This window comes from Anser brachyrhynchus (genome assembly GCF_964034855.1).
Source record: "Anser brachyrhynchus genome assembly, chromosome: 3".
In the NCBI taxonomy this organism is placed as follows: Eukaryota; Metazoa; Chordata; class Aves; order Anseriformes; family Anatidae; genus Anser; species Anser brachyrhynchus.
This window is the reverse complement of record NC_137696.1, coordinates 72,642,428-72,659,512: the sequence shown is the minus strand read 5'-3', so window position 1 is coordinate 72,659,512 and position 17,085 is coordinate 72,642,428. Positions and strand designations below refer to the sequence as shown.

The window sequence follows — 17,085 nt, the reverse complement described above, 5'->3', positions numbered from 1 at the left end:
TCCCCCTTCCCCCTTTACTTCGTTAGCACTGTTGAAAGCTAAAAAACTGAAAGTTAAAATATTCAGGCAAAATGAAGCAATAATGCAGTGTCCTCATCTGTGATATCCAGATTGCCAAATATAAAGTGCCCTTTAATAGCAGCTGAAGAACAAAGCTGTCATTAGATGAAGTGCAAAGAAAAAAGTGCTCTTAAAAAAAAAAGTCCTCTTTCTGTGAAAGCAGACAGCACAGTATAATTTTAGGTGCAAGTTGGTTTTTTTCATTTCAAAGCACATACTTGTTACTTAAAGCATGCAGTTTGAAATTTACCATCTGCTATCTCAGATTTTAGGATTTTTTTTTCTTTTTTAATCTCTTGCTGCTAGTTAGACTGGTTTGTTAAGGACAGTGTTTTATGTGGATTTAGGTGGGTATTTCAGCAAACAACTTTTTTTTTCCACAGTCAGCTGTGCACAATTGGGTGGAAAGATTAAAGCAATTATTAGAAAATTTAAGTGTCAAAAGGAATAGCATAAGTAACCCTCCGAACTGTACTTCTGCAATATTGTTATGTACAATGCTGGTTCATACAGTGATTTTGCAAGTATGCTATATTCTTGTAGCCTTTTCAGCTGATAAGGAGTTTAGATGTTTTCTTTCAGTTTTCTGAAACATCTGGAATTTAAAACACTTGAGTTTTCTCTCTGCCCTTTAAGGCAACACTATGCACTGGTATAAAATGAAGATTCAAACTCTGCTGTGGCAGGCACAGGCACTGCATACTCGAGAACTCATGGCCTGCCCTGAAGGGCTTGTAGTGAGACGTTCCCTATTACCTGAGGCATCTTTGAAGATAACAAGAATGAGGCAGTAAATTGTAAAAACTTAAGACGCTGTTATGACACTAACAATTCAGTTGTTCCTTCCAATCCTTGTCAGCCTTATATGTTTACTGTGACTAGATATGCATTTAAAATTGTAATCTGTCATGTCAGATTACAAGAACATTGTTCTGCTAGTTACTGGTAACTGCCCAAACTGTGAACCACTGTAGGTTCCAGGCCCTTAAAAAAAAAGTACATTTCATGATGACTTGACTGCACAGCCTTGAATAAAAATAGAGTACTTTCTCTTCACTTCCACCATTCCCTAATAGGGATGAAGACGTCCCAAGCAGTTAGTATTTCTGTCTTTCCAAATCATTAGTGAAATTGTCTTCATTTATATTGTATATTTTTAAATTGCAAAGGAAGGACCTGATGTGAATGTACATGCACCTGTTCCTCTCTTATGTGGGAACTCAGCAGAACATATGGTAGCCAAATGACCAAGTTGTACTGAAAGCCTTTGGAACCTTAAGTCTAAAGTGTGCTCTTGAAAGTCTCTCTCATTGTTTAAAAATATGATTAGCAATCATATTTTGATTACATTACCACACATTTTAACAATCACCAAATGTTAACACCGATATTTGTATGACAACTCAAAAAACTGGTCTCCAAAACCAGCAGTTGTTTCAACTTCAGGGTTGAAATCAAAAAGTAGCATGGCCAGCAAGGGAAGGGATTCTCCCCGTCTGCTCTGGTTTCATGAGCCCCCACTTGGAGTGCGGCGTTCAGATCTGGGGCCCCCAGAACAAGGACGTGGGTGTATTAGAATGAGTCTAGAAGAGGGCCACAAAGGTGATCAAAGATCCAGAGCATGTCTCCTACAAAGACAGGCTGAGGAAGCTGGGGTTGTTCAGCCTGGAGAAGAGAGGGCTCCAAGGACGGAGATAGTGGCCTTCCAGTGCCTAAAGGGGGGCCTACAGGAAAGCTGGGGAAGGACTCTTTGTCAGGGAGCGTGGTGGCAGGACAAGGAGGAGTGGCTTTAAACTAAAAGAAGGTTGATTTAGATTAGATGTTAGGAAGAAATTCTTCAGTGGTGGTGAGGCCCTGGCACAGGTTGCCCAGAGAAGCTGTGGATGCCCCAGTCCCTGGAGGTATTCAAGGCCAGGCTGGATGGGGCTTTGGGCAACATTCTTGATACTATGAAATTATAGATTCTGTGAAATTATGTGAACATTTTAAAAAGGTCTTTTTTTAAAAAAAAATCATAACAAGGTCTCCAGTGACTTTTTGAGATTGTCAAGCGCCTTTATTGTTCTATTTATAAAACTGCTTAAGTTATCTCTTAAATGTAAACATATAAATAACTTAGTCATCTGTTGAAAGGGTGGCAAGCTACTGAAGTCTGACTTGAGCTAAAGCTATCGTAATACTATTTCAAATACTTGTACCTGCTGATGATTCACATGAAAGCATGATCAAGTACAAGCTATAACTAGAATCCATCCACAAGTAGCACAAACACTTCTTAGAAGCATGTGCTACAAAGTGATGGAAACAAACCATATTATTGCCATTGCAGAATCCACTGCAACATACAGTCAGCCAAAGTACATCACCCAGCAAGCCAATTAAGTCCAAGAAACGAGAAAGAGAAGATTTATTGTTCTGTTTAGCAGAAGAAAAGGCCAACTGCACAGGTGAACTCAGGGGTGCAATAAACTTCCAGCTAGACCAGATGGCGTGATGCTGAAACAGACTACGGCACCACCTTACCTGATGAGACATACTATGTGTGTAGCTGACCCGCCAGCTACTGGAAGGAGAATGACCATACAGTCCTAGGTGACAACTGCAAAAGAACAGCTATACCCACTATGAGAGGACCTCATGATCTTTGGGAGCGGAATTCTTTCTATGCTCTTTGAAAGACTGGATGCTTCGCAGGTCATCTACAAGCTTGTCCAGATCTTAGAAGTCCATACAAGTTGTATTCTGACCATCTTGTCTCCTGGCAAAAATCACAGCTCAGAGAGAAGGAATTTGAGAAAGCAAATTCCAGTATTCCAAAGGCTTCAGGTCTCATCATCAGGCAACATCACAGCACAAAAGTTAGCAGTATTAAGAGATACAGTGACTATAAAGCATCTTTATAAAGACTTGTCTTTGGCCTGGCAGCAGGGCTGTATAACTAACGTAGACAGCTAGTGCTGACAGCATAGCAGTACAATTTCAGTGCCAAAGGCAAGCTCCCCTTCCAACAAACCTCATCTTGCAGAGGCCATCAAGGTGCAAGGAAATGCTACAGATTCTGTTAACAGGACTAGTGAGGCATCTCACCGTGTTTTTACCGCAGATGGATAGGTAGACTCAATTCATAGAGCTGTAGAATCATAGAATCATTCAGGTTGGAAAAGACCTCCAAGATCATCTAGTCCAACCTTTAACCTAGTCGTAAAGTCCACCACTAAACCATACCACTAAGTTCTACATCTACATGTTTCCTGAAGACCTCCAGGGATGGTGACTCAGCCACTTCCCTGGGCAGCCTGTTCCAATGCTGCGCAACCCATTCAGTAAAGCAATTTCTCCTAATATCCAACCTAAATTCTATTAGAAGACTGCCATAATGCTCATCAGGGGTTTTTCATGCCCTTTATTCATGCCTCTTGGATCGGACAAAGCACCATTACTGATGAAAAACAAGGTTGTTTTTCTATGTCTAGCTTGAAAAAAACCTCGTCTCCTCACCTTACAGTCATTGTGATTTATTCATGAATCACCTCCGATCAGAATTGCTATGACATGCTGCGTTTGAAGGGGGCAAAAAGACTCCAGCTCCATTGTACCAGAGACTGGTGAAATGTAACCTCTCCAGCGGCTCTACGAACTCCACTGAAAACACCAACTCTTATTTATGATCTTCAAGACTGCAGTACCTCAGAACATGGCTACAATAACCACAGTAACTTAGTGTACAGTCTGTCAAACAGTTTGTGCTCCCGAGATGCAAGTCACCATGTCAAAAAGACCAATCTCACAATCCGGTATTTTTCTTTTTAGGGCCTCAACTGCTGATTTTCCAGAAGTCAGCTCTGACTGGAGGCTAGCCCAGTTGCATCTATACAAAGATTGCTCACTGCCATCTGAAACTGGTGGTAGGGAAGGAAAAAGAAGGAAAAAAAAATACATGCTTGCGCACTCCAGTCAAATCCTCATTTACAAGAGACAGAAAAAGAGCAAAGTTCCTACATCTTGATCTCTGTCTGGGCAACTGCAGGAGATCTTTCCCTTGCTTAACTACCCCGCCTCTTAACCATAACACATACAGTGGACTGCAAGCTTGCTGGGCCAGATTCTCTTGTTTTGTTGAGAGCCACGGAAGTTTGGTCTGGAGAAGATGCATTGCTATTGTTGCTAGCTGGAGGGCTCTGCTCAGGGCCAACAGGGAAGACAAAACATCTACCCACAAGGTTAGTGCAGCTACCTACAAGGACAGGCTGTGTGTGTGGGGACTGCTCGTGCCAGGCTTTGCCGTTTCTATTTATGTTTCTAGTTGAAGTTCTGCTTCTTAAGAGCTGGTCTCATCATGTGTGAGGTTAGACGTGGGCTGCAGAAAACAGGTGGAGATGGTTTTTCTTGATTTTTTAGTCTTAGCAAGGAAGAATGTGTAAGAGAAAGGAACCAGCTGGAGTCACTAGGGAGGCTATGTTCAAGTTAAAACCAAAGTTTGTAGCTAGAACCTAGAACGTGAAGGCCCCTAGGAAGCAAAGGTGGGGTGGAAGGAAGACACGCTTCAACATTTCCAAATTTTGGTAATGCTGTTTTGGAGGCATGGTGGGGTACTCATTGTCCGTAGTGTAAGTGATGTGACTGGCCTCCAGCAGATAATCAGAGGCAGGGGGTCTTTGTGCTGCAGAAGGGCTATACAACAGCTATGTGTTAACAGCAACTTTAAGAACTGGCTGAAATGTCAGGAACTTTTAAGGAGTTCATGGGTTTTCCTCCAAAAACCCCTTGGGCCACAGGATGATAGTGAGGCCTGCCTTTCCACATGAAGGGTCCTCCAGCTTGTCCTGTCTCTCCAGGAAAGTGTGGTGTACCAACACTGCAGTAACTCAGTGCTTTGTGGTACAGCAAAGGGAATCCTGAAGACATGTAACAAAAATCAGCTGAATGAAATGCCTGCCATTTCGATAGCAGGAGGAAATATTCTTAGGAAGGCCTGCCTGAATATATTATGCCAGAACTGTGTAAGAACTGAAGCCTCCAGCCAGCATGACAAAGATGTTCCCTCCTGCATTATTTCCTGTCCATCCTAACTAGAGGTGTTCAGATACAGATGTGTGAACCAACTGAAATTTGTGAAGACAGATACCTACTTGGCTAAATAATCTGTTGCATGTAGTCAAGATAAGTCTCAGGGCAAGGCCATCTTGGAACAGCATTAGTGAGAGGAAATTAAGGGAATTTATGGATCTCCAAGAGATGAGACATTACTAGAGACGTGGCATATCTCTAGGAGCTTTGATCAGAACTTCAAAATTCATTCCTTCAATAAGTTTAGCAGACTTCTTAGGGAGTTAAGGCCTTCTCAACTTGAAGCCAAACTGCTTAGGAAACAGCCAGTAAAGTCATACTATCAGGAAAGTATTTTTGAGTTAAATGCTGACAGAAAATACTACAAGTTCATCTACAATTATGAATATTCGCAAAGACAGTGAAGAATCCTGTGGCAGAAGTAAAGATCCGAAAAGACTAGCCTAAAGGCTGCATCTCAATTAATAACCTGATCAGGGCCATGGTATGGATCCAAGCACTGCTATGCTATTGCCCCCAGTGCTAGGTTGTTTAGCATGTTCCCCAGCACTGCCTTGATCTGTATCGATTAAGAATGACCTGGATCTACTAAGGAATACCCAGAAACAATTTTGGGATCTACAAAGAGGGAAAAATGTCCCTAGTTTCAGTGTCCTGCATATCTCAGGATACTGACGTACTCTATCATAACCAGAGCTGGAGGGCTCACATCAGACATAGAACTGGTTTCTAGTAGATCAGAAAAGAGACAATGGTTAGCATCTGAAGCCTGTGCAGCAGAGAGAGGCTTACTATGAAAATGAAAAAATGGCTGTTCACCCTTGAGTTAGTTACTTTCAATGAGGAGAAAAATAATACAGTAGCAAAATGCTGTTGGCATCGATAAGGACAATGTTAAACTTTGCAAAGTGTCAGCAAAAGCACAGTACTCTCAGGGCTCGGTAGAGACTCTAAGAGGAGAGGCCAGAAGGCTGCATTTCTTACAGCTCAGGAAGGCATATTGTACAGGACTGGAGAGTAGGAGAAACAGCTTATAGTCTCCCAGATTTTTAGACAAGCTGTTCTGAGCACAGTTCACAAAATTCTTTACGCAGTCCATCTGTACAGGGACACAACACTGAACAAAACTTTGCACAAATCTCTACAGCCAGATACGCACCAGAAAGTGTCAGGATGACTGGCCTGGATGCCTCCAGACCCACCAGCAGCAGGCATGTGTTAGTTCCAGTCCCTATGGAATCAAACACACCATTCAAATGATTGCTGCACTTCTCAAACTCCAGGGGAAAAGGAAATATTTTCTTATCAGTGATTATCTCATCCAAATATGCACAAGCAGCACTACTGCTACAGGGACAGTTGGTTGAACTCAGTAGTAAAGTGGGAACCCACAGAGGGATTTTGTTAAACTTTAGTAAGTCTCTTTCTTTCTGGAAAACTATGTATCAATTTCTAAAAATTAGAGGTATGTGAATGCCTACCTGTCATTCTCAGACAAGAAGTGGGAAGAATGAACCAGGCCTTTGCAAAAAATGAGCACTGTGTAGACTGAACCTGCAGGACGGATGGTTCCCATCTTTTATTTAGAAATCAGAAAGTCCTATTGTGGTCAAAGAATTTTTTGCCATTGAGTTGCTGAACTTGTTTTCGCCTTGTGGCTGACAACTTTAACAAAAGAGATGTAGGAAGAACGAAGCCTGGTTCCTCATAAAAGTAAGAAACATGCAGAGAACTCTCAACAGAAAACCTCTACTACGTGTTAGCAACAAAGGCAACCTCATAAAGCAAGTAAACTCAGCATGCTATCTAGAGACTGGAAGAAAAGTTCTGGTTTTACCCACAACACAGAATGGATCCCAGGCCCTTGTAAAGGCTATCTGCAGCAAGCAGTCAATTTAAGCCTGTCAGTGAAGTAAAAAAGATGAAACTCCTCAAATACTGACTGATTCACTTAAAGAAAAAAGGGATCATAATGTCATAATGGGTCTAAAAGCAGATGATTCCTAAGACAGAGTGGGAAAGAAAGGGAATTTAGGCAAAACAAGAACAACGTTAATTATCTAACACACTATCCTGGTACCATTAAATGCCTACGAGGAAAAAGAGTAGACAGTTTTGGAAGCAGAATTCCGATTCCACAGCTGACAAATTGCTAGTGTCCTAAAAGAGTACCAGATGGGCAAAGGGTAAAAGATGCGTTAATACAAAAGATGCAAACCACGGTTTGCAGATAAGTTATTGACAAATTTCTCAGAGAGAAAAATCCAAATATAAGACAGCTTTTAGCACTTCTCCAAGGTATTACCAATGTACAAGTGCATCTTTTAGTATATGGCTACTGTAATCCTAGAGTAAGTAGTTAAACTGCAATCCAGACTACTTTTTATATAATCTAAGGAACTAGTTGAAACTGGAACTTATGGATTTAGTCTTTTTACTTTTAGGGAGAAATGTCCATTAGGAGTTTCCTCTCAGGAGAAAGAATAAATTGGTAATCTGAAGCATGCAGATGGGATGTAAAACAATTTCATAGTTCTCAAAACGCATCACTTGGAGCTTCTGCATGAACAGCAAGTTGACAAATTCAGTGTTAGGTACAGCTCCAAACATATTCACAAATAAGACGCTCCTTGTACAGGGAGGGCAAAGAAAATAATTCAAGCTGCACCCAAATTCTTGGGCTAGAGATTAATGCTTTAGTCCAGCAGTTCTAATCGTGGAAAGGTATTCTGAAGTTAAACTAGGGTTAATAAGATTTCTTGCTAGGGATTCAAGTTTCACTTATGATGAGGGTCTTTAAGAATCTCAAGGTAGAAATTCGGCACACTTGCTGTAAGATTTCAGGAAGACGAAAGAAAGAGAGTGCTATTTTAAAATATAAAGAATATTTAAGTGGAATGTAGATGATCTAAAGACCCAAAACGATCCTTTCACAAGATGAAGCTCAATCTCTACACATCATTAAGCTGATTACATGGCACATATACCACAGTAAGTTTGTAACCTGCAATGTTGGTTTTCAGGGAAACATCTTTGAATGCAGCTGTGACGATGGAATTGTAAACCAGATTACAGAGAAAATGAAGGTGAGGTGGGAAACATGGTGAAGAAGGCAATGGCAACATTAGAGGCCCAAAGCAGCTGACACAAAATTACTCCCAATAAAAAGTGGGCAAGATCACATTGAAACTCACGGCAGAATTTCACTCCAGGTCACTGCCAGCTCCCTGGCAAATTTTTAATTATCCAGCCTGTTCTCAGTTCTTAACACCCAACAAAAGGTAGGGATAAGGGCATGCTGAGCCAAAACGTTCTCTCTGGTTTCTCTCCAGATGTATCTGTGAACAGTTTGAGTGGAAAACCAGAGGCATAGCAAGTTCCCCGCACACAGGAGTGTGTATGTTCAGTGTTACATGCCACTACCACTGAAGTAGCTGTTGCATTTCCACAGCCAGAGGACCCAGTACACATAGCTGTAGAACTGGTAAAGATTTATTCTCTGTTTTTCCCATGTATAAACAATGCTGTTTCCCAGACATAAAATGAACAGCTGCACTATCTGAGAAGCATCCACGCTGCACATACTAACTGAGACCCTTCAGTTTTTGTCCTTAATTATTTCACGATTTTGAATGTACTACCAACACAGTCATTTGCGCAAATGAAGTAATTTGCAGAAGTAATCTGAGCTTGCATATTGTCCCCAGAAGAGTTTGTAAAGATACCCAGCATTCAGAGCCAGCTGGGACATACTTAAAAGGTTTTTTTGGTGGTAGTTTTTTTTTGGTTGGTTGGTTGTGTTTTTTTTTTTGGGGGGGGGGGGGGGGGGGGCAGGGAGGGAGGGAAGCTTTCTCTCTGAAACCATCTTTATGAGGCAGAAATAATTCCTCAACACAGGGTTGCCCTTCCAGAAAATAAGCAGAAGTCAAACTGGCACCCAGCCGGAATACGGAAAAGAACAGAAGAGAGGAGAATGTATGTTCAGGAGAAACCAAACGATTCTAGCCCATCACACAGTGTGAGCTCTGGAAGGATGTCATAATTGTCACAGCAGGGAAGAACACTAAAAATACAGGTCCAGATCATCCTCTGACAGCAAATCAGTGAGAGGTACCTCTGGGTGGGGCTTGTACGGTTCCCTGTTAGAAGCTCATCACACTGCTCCACTGATACAGAAGGGGCAGGACTGCCCTTCTGCAGTCATGTCAAGCCTCCATGTCTCCACATCAGTTCTTGCTTAAACTGTGCTCACACAACCTGAAATCCAGTTCTTGTTCCTGTACGTAAAAGGCTTCTATGCCCTTTTTTCACTGAAGTATATTATAAAGAGTTCCAACCAAAGAAGCACATACCTGCACTTGTAGATCCAATTCCTGCAGTGAGCACAGACCGGGGTGTAATCTTTACTGCGTACTTGAGAAACTGAGATTTCCCTGTACCTGGGTCTCCAACCAACAAAAGATGCGATTCACCTTGGAGGAAAACGTTGACATAGGAGTACACGGTACATATACAGAGAAAGATACACACAACATGCTCTGAATTCAAAAATGCTTTTAATTTTTCGCCTCACATTTAGCACTACACGTACATCATAAGGTGTAATTCCATATAACACTGCACTATTTACTGGGTGTGATGAATTATTGTTTATTAAAGCATACGGTCATATTGCTGCACCCAAATCAAATATTTATAATGAATTAAATTAAAAACATTTAAAAACTTTCCATAACGTGAGTTCTTACATTTGAGAATACTCATTTCTCAGATTCAGCTCACTCTTGAATGTGAGGGCGCAGTTACGATTCCACTATTCAGTTACTTAAATTACTGCAAAATGGTCTAATAAAATCATCAGTTTGTTTTTCTTAACTGATGTTGTTATATCGACAACAGTTACACAATTTAGAAATTTCAAAACAACACAGGTAAATAATTTGGATACTCAGTGAGACTGTCATTTGGAAAACATGAATACAACTTCAATTCAGATACAAAGTCTATAACTTATTTAGCTGCTGGAGCATGAAGAAAATCCTGTATTTGTACATACGCACGTATTACTTTAGAATTATTATGACCTACATAGATTATGACCTGTGTACCACCTGGCACATGGCATATTTGCCATCTAATAACAACAGAAGGAGAATCAGCAGGGGGATAACTTACAGTAACAGATCTAAGTGAGAAGTGCTGACAATCACAGATGGAAAAGTCTGGCATTAGGAAGTAAATTGAATCCTTTAAATTTTCCTTTCAATGTACTATAGTGATCCTTATTAAGGAAACATTAAATATTCCATCCTTTGATGCCAAATACTGCTGGGAATATTCTACCAGAAATCATTTTAAAATGTCACTTATACAATGAAAAGTGAGTTTATGTTTGATCTATAACAATCGCTGTTAATATTCTACCTAATGGAATCCTGAACACATGTTTTTACCGGATTTTATTTGGGAAAAGCTAAAATAAAAAGAGGAAGCCTAGACACCCACTTAATTTGTCTGAGATTCTGGAAGAATACTCAGCATTAATCAAAAATTACTTTCAGTCACGAAAATGAGATTATTATGCTTCTGAAACCTTACTGGCTTGATTTTGGGGTGTGGGGTGAAGACAGGAATGGGAACAACTGTTAGACAAGGGTCAGATACTATCAGAAACAATACTAACCTCTGATTCGAGTTCCAGTAGCATCGATCCTCTGCACACCACCAGCAAGCACCATGGCTACAGCCAACTTCACCAGGTACAATCCAAACACTTGAGGGCATAAGCTAGCCAAAATTTCATTCCTCCCTAGAACAGGAGCAAAAAAGTGGCATTCAGCACTGCCCTAAGAGTAAAACTTGCTTTCCCATGGACTTTTTTCCCCTCATCGTCTTGACTCTACTTCTCCTTCAACCCTTCTGTGTGTTCCCCCTTCTCCTCCTCCCTTCCATAGTCTCTTTCCAGCAAAAGAGTCTGCTATGATAATTTCATTGGCTTGGAAGGTGTGTAACAGAATTAATTCTGTCCTTTGAAAGCCTGATACTAACAGCACAGGGATCACAGGCTTAATGCCATACATTACTTTCATTGCTAGGGCATAGAACAAAGTAACCAATTTTGAGTTCTTAACATAATATTTTAAATTTGCCTGGAAATACATAGTACTGGCAAAATATGTAGGCACATAACAGATGTGTTGGGGCATATGTGTCTCTTTTGGGGGTCTTTTGAGGGAATTAACACATCTGTGTTCAAAAATGAAAATTTCAAAACTTTGGTCAGCCACAGCGTAACTTGGGATTTAACTCCACAGTTGCCTCTGTTTGACTTCCGATTCGTTTGCCTTGTCAATGCTGAGCAGCTCAGCACTTGTGCTTCCTCCTAGATACTATCCAGAAAAAGTAAGGTCACTTAAGTTCTCTTGGAGGCCTGCCATGGTAGACCTTCTCAGAACACACCTAGCACACAGAATCAGGAACTGACTGACAAGAAGTGCAGTAACTACCATAATCTCTTGAAAAACAGTAAACGTGCACGTACATCCTGTTGTGGAATGGCCTATTCCTTAGACTCATTAGTTAGGCTTGATCTCTGCCCTCCCCAGAGAAGACTCTACTTCAGAGAAACAGCCTGGAAGGAACATCTTGGGTGGCCAGGGTTCTTCTAATTTCCATCCCAATTTGCTTGTAGCCACTTCATGTCCATTTATTTTGAATGGGTAATATTGCATAAAACCACATTGCTCCCTGCAGGCTTCCGAAAACTGTCCCGAGAATGAAAAATTAATTGGGGCCTTTAAAGTGGATCCTGAATTACTTTCTGAACATTTTCAGAACAGGGTGATAAGAAACGTTCTCTTTCCAAACAGCAGGTGGCTAGCAATTAAACTGCTTTCCAGGAAATGCGGTTCTGAAGAATCTTTGTCATTGATAAGATCTCTAATTTCTTATGTGAGCTCTCTGATTTTGAAGCTAATACGCGCAACATTGCTACCTGCTTTTCCTCCCATTTGCCTTTTAAGAGGAAAGACTAAGACCTTTCCAGGGTTTTAAAAGACAGAGTGCTGTTCTGAGACAGTTCAATGACACAGACCCTAAAAAGTCCATTGAGATTCCTTGTGGTTCAGGAGGAGACGCTTGATTCTGGAGAGGGACAGAGTTCCAGACACGGCTCCTGGTAACTGTTAGATGGCTGACTGAAGACCGTGGTAAGTTTAGGATCAAGCATGCTGAACGCTCTGGCTGATGGAAGCCCCCAAGAACTGGGAAGCTCTCTCCATATATGATATGAGGTTCTGCAACACCTAAATCACAGAGCCAGGCACCTAAGAGTTAGAATCAAGGCAGTATACACTGAGCTCTGTGGCAAAGATTCAGAGCTTAACTGGGGATGCAGAGACAATGAGACAGATCTTTAGCCCCAGAGTCAACAGCTATGTTGGCTAAAGGCATATCTGGTCTACACTATTTCTTCTAAGGGGTATACTTTTTCTTTCTTGATTATAAAGCATGTTACTTTTTTTTTTCTTTATATTACTTCTCATTTCTTGTTAATATACGTTCCAGAAAACACTTCTCAAAAGAAGGAAAATCAATGCAAGATGTTTGATACTATTTTTTCATTAAAGTAAGTATTTTATATTCTTCTACTGGAAAAAAAATGTATTTTTGGAGGAGTTGGTAGTGGGAATATATGGGGAAATAAGTATGTGTTCAGTCGCTGTATGTTCACTCCTGATTTCATCAATTTCCAATCACGTATCCTATTTTAAAGCTGTCAACTACTAACCTGCTAAGGGATCGTTCCTATGCTTTTCCCAGAAGTCTTCAAATTCCTTGCGGACTTCTTCATCAATTATAACCCCTGCTAGCTGCTCATTATTTACTTTAACATAGTTGGCTTTCAGAACAAGCTCCAAGTCACAGCGTGCATCCTGGTGGAAAGGTTTCCACCTCTGCATTACCACTCCATACACTGTGATGTCATCTCCTGGGGGTAACGACAAAAATTAGTAAAATAACATCTGACCTGAGACATGCAGATGTGTCAGCTGTGATGGATAAAAGTGCAATTTAAATCCTGTGTTACAGTTACTGATTTTTTTTTTAAACAAAAAACAGCAACAAAAAACAATCCTCCTGCAGTTTGAAGTCTGAAACAAACATCACCTAGCTTGCTTATGGCTGTGGTAGGAAGTTGCTATGTGCATCTCTCTCTCTTTAAGGTAGGTGAACTCTTAGTTATACCTATCTATGTTTCCTCTTCTAGAAAAGACAAATTCATGGTAAACTGTGAAATCTCTTCTTTCAATCAGGTTTACTAAACAAAAATTTAGCCAAAGCTTATCTGACTTCTGATAACTTTTATGAAGAATTCCAGTATCCTTCATGAAAATGCTGGCCACTGTGCTCTTCTGAGGCAGTGCAACCAGTAACGAGCACTGAGTTTCTTGTAGGGATGCAACTGTTTGAGAATTTTTAGTCCATTCTTATTCATCCTCCCGCCAGTTAGCTTCCTATAGTAAGCCAAGTAGCTCTTTCCACCCGGAGCACTCCTCAGACAGGAGGTCAGGTTACACAGCTTTCAGAGCCACAGAAGGACACCACACTCACGTGCAGTGTGAGATCACTAGAGGCTTGATGTTCTTACGCTGACAAGACTTCATACACTTTCTGTACATCGCAACGGATTACTTATTCAAACTGATCTGTCCAACAATCACGATGTAACGTGTGGATGTACAACATTTTCTAGACTGATCTTTGACTGCCGTGCTCACTTCAGAGCTGAAACAGCGTGGCAGGTAAACATATCTCATTAAACAGACCCTCGGCACTGACAGACCCCTCGGCAGAGATTCATCTCAAATGAAGAGTAAAAACATTTATGGTACAAATATATGTGATATACGCTGTATCCTCACCAGACTTGCAACTGTCCACTAAGTCGTCTTCCAGAACAACCACCATGCAACGCGGGATGCTTCCAACAGACAGTCGTTGGACCTGGGAGACAGGAAGGAAGAGCACTTCAGAAAACACCATTCAAAAACCATTTATTGTTGCTCTGGCTTAAGGACCTGTTATCCCTTCCTGGAAGTGAGGTCAGTGCTTGCTTTTTCTCACAGAGCTTACACAGTAAACAAGCCACTGCTGTCAAGAGCTTAATAATTTAATGCTGATGTTAATGGAAACGGATCTGGGTATTAAATTAGCTGAAGGTGCTCAATCCTGGCAGGTGCTGTGTGATTTCAGTATCTTGCTGAAAAGCTCACTCAAAGATGTCATTTGAAATAAATGATTTTTTGTTGCTGTTGTTATAATTTGAGTTATTTTCAGACACTTCTTCAGTAAGCAAAGTTTACTTTGGGTAATAAAGCATGTCCATGGGTTAGATAACCCTTCATTGAACTACATACTGAAAGGTTATTCTCTGTATTTTTCTTGTACATAGCCAAAATTTGACAGATTGAGATTTAATTGTCAAGGATTAAAATCGCACACAACCGGGTGAATGTCTATTGACAAATGTGCCACTGACTGTTGCAATCTTTTTCTTTTCTCCAGGGCAAAGTCTACGCAATCTTGTCACAGTCTATTTCCAACCAGAAATCTTTCCATTTACAGTTAAAGCTTGCAACAGTTGTTAAAATATCCACTGTGCAAGAGCAAGAATCATAAGTAGGTTTTCATTATGCAGCACAGGATCGTACAAACTAGAACTCCAGATTTATTCATTCTCTAGTGGCTGGGAAGGTTAATTCACCCTTGTGTATTATCTAAATGGCCACGGGCAGCTCACATCACTGTCAGCACTGGTGGCACACACACTGTTACTTGCAGTGCTGAGTAGGAAACACGAGTGAAGCTGATTCTTGGTTTAACTCTATGGTGTTTAATAAGCCCAAGCTCCTTTCATTTTTGGTTTAACGCTACAGTGTTTAATAGGCCCAAGCTCCTTTCCCATCACAGGGATCTTTGTGCCACACAGTAAAACGAATGTAGCAGAAACTATGTCAGAAATAATCATGCAACACAGGGCTTATTTCCTATAAATAGTTTGATTCCCTTACTTTTTTGCTATTCTGAACTTTGAGGTGCATGATTTCTGTTTCGTAAATTTCAGTTTTCATACATGCAGCACACAGACTGGCACCACTACCTTCTTAACTTACAAAACCAACCCCCTGAAACAACTGTGGAGATCTTAAAAAGGATTTATGACAAAGACACCGAAAGTATAAACAAACATTGGCTACAATATACCCTACTTATTCTCAGTTTTTATACAGTGTAGTTTCCTTGTGCTTGTTTTGTCTGAGTTATGTGCTACTGTAAAAAGAGGCCCGATTGTTACTCCTCCTCCACCTTAACTGGACTTGAGGCCTCACTCAGAGGCAAATGCAAATTCTGTGAGGAGCACATCTCCAGTAATTGGTGATGCAACTGTTGGCTGAAGGAAGAAGACATTTGCAGATCCAATTTACATCTAGACATCTACACCATAACACCCTCCTCCCTTTTCTCCATCTTTTTTTTCACCTGTTCCTGGATTTTGATTTCCTGATAGTCTCTGCAGCTGGTGGGAGAAGAGGTTGTTCCGGAGAGGCAGGTGAACTTGGTTGAGTTGCAGCCTTCTTCATTCAGGCAGGCTGATGGCCGACAGAAGGCATAGTACTGCTCAAAGTCAGCCTTGACGACAAACACGTGCTTGCACTTATCACAGATGTAACTCCGTTCAAACTCCAGGACTTTCACCAGACTGGTACGTATGACAGTCCCAGTAACAGACAAGAAGTGACCCACATCCCTGGTTTTAGGAATGTGCTCTCGGGTCAGCTCTGGGCACACGGGCAAACCTGTTAAATGAGAATATGTGCAGCATAAGACCAAGCATATAAAACATATCCTTACAGTGCAGTTAAGCAGCAAGACTAGAAGAAGGCTGAGGGAGATGGGGTTGTTCAGCCTGGAGAAGAGAAGGCTCCAGGGAGACCTTACAGAGGCCTTACTGAGCCTACAGGAAAGCTGGGGAGGGACTCTGTCAGTGAGTGTGGAGACAGGACAAGGAGTAATGTCTTTAAACTAGAAGAGGTGAGATTTAGATTAGATATTAGGAAGAAATTCTTCACTTAGAGGGTGGCGAGGCCCTGGCACAGGATGCCCAGAGAAGCTGTGGATGCCCCATCCCTGGAGGTGCTCAAGGCCAGGCTGGATGGGGCTTTGGGCAACCTGCTCTGGTGGGAGGTGTCCCTGCCCATGGCAGGGGGGTTGGGACTGGGTGGGCTTTAAGGTCCCTCCCAACCCAAACCATTCTGTGATTCTATAAAAAAAGTCAGACCTATTAACAGTAACTACTGCTTTTAATGTTTTGTAAGTGTAATTTACCAATTCATCTGTCACGTCATAAATCCAATTCATTGGTCTCAGACAGTGAAAAACACCAGATGCTGATCACGAACAGAAAATGGAGCCATTTTACTCTCCTATTTTTGCCAAGAGTCATGAATAGTCATGAGCAGTTTCCATCCATGAAGAAAGATCCCGATGTTCGTAGATCTACTTATTAATTCAAATGATCGTCTGGAAATGCCACTTATTCTCAACTGGTTTGTCTGAATTTCAAAACTTTAGCTATGCTACTTAATTGTGGTCCAGTGTTATTCGCAGGGTTAAACGAGCATAACTCCTCACCCTGTGTGAATTCTCGAGTCTCAGCAAATTTTAAATGCATTGTCTGTGAGCACTGGACCTTAATTCCAGGTTGTGTGCCAGTAAACCTCCAGCACAAGGAAGGTGCTGGAAAAGGAATGGAAGAGGGAAGAACACCACAAGAGCAAAACCACTCACATGCCCAAACGAACAGTGACAAGGCTGTTGTGGCACTTGCTCTCCTTCACCTCCACCCACGCCACGAGCCAGGTGCGTGCTGCACGGATCCCACCCCTGCCTTCACCT

At 41.4% G+C, this 17,085-nt stretch overlaps 1 protein-coding gene across 4 annotated transcripts in view; it reads right to left on the bottom strand.

Annotated features, from left to right (window-relative positions):
* Positions 1-17,085, bottom strand: part of MCM9 (minichromosome maintenance 9 homologous recombination repair factor) — a 46,894-nt gene that overhangs the window by 26,302 nt on the left and 3,507 nt on the right. For 2 of the 4 annotated variants that reach the window (XR_013949741.1, XM_080588378.1), the window contains exons 2-6: positions 15,670-15,986; positions 14,052-14,133; positions 12,917-13,117; positions 10,811-10,936; positions 9,480-9,599 (exon numbers count right to left, since the gene is read on the bottom strand). Coding sequence is in view for 3 of the 4 variants with exons in the window: in XM_080588378.1 (XP_080444504.1) it covers positions 9,480-9,599; positions 10,811-10,936; positions 12,917-13,117; positions 14,052-14,133; positions 15,670-15,986 (846 nt within the window). In the remaining variant the exon portion in view is untranslated. Of the gene's footprint in view, positions 1-272; positions 3,960-6,286; positions 6,359-9,479; positions 9,600-10,810; positions 10,937-12,916; positions 13,118-14,051; positions 14,134-15,669; positions 15,987-17,085 lie in introns of those variants that run through there. The other 2 variants (XM_080588379.1, XM_080588380.1) reach the window with 2 other exon arrangements.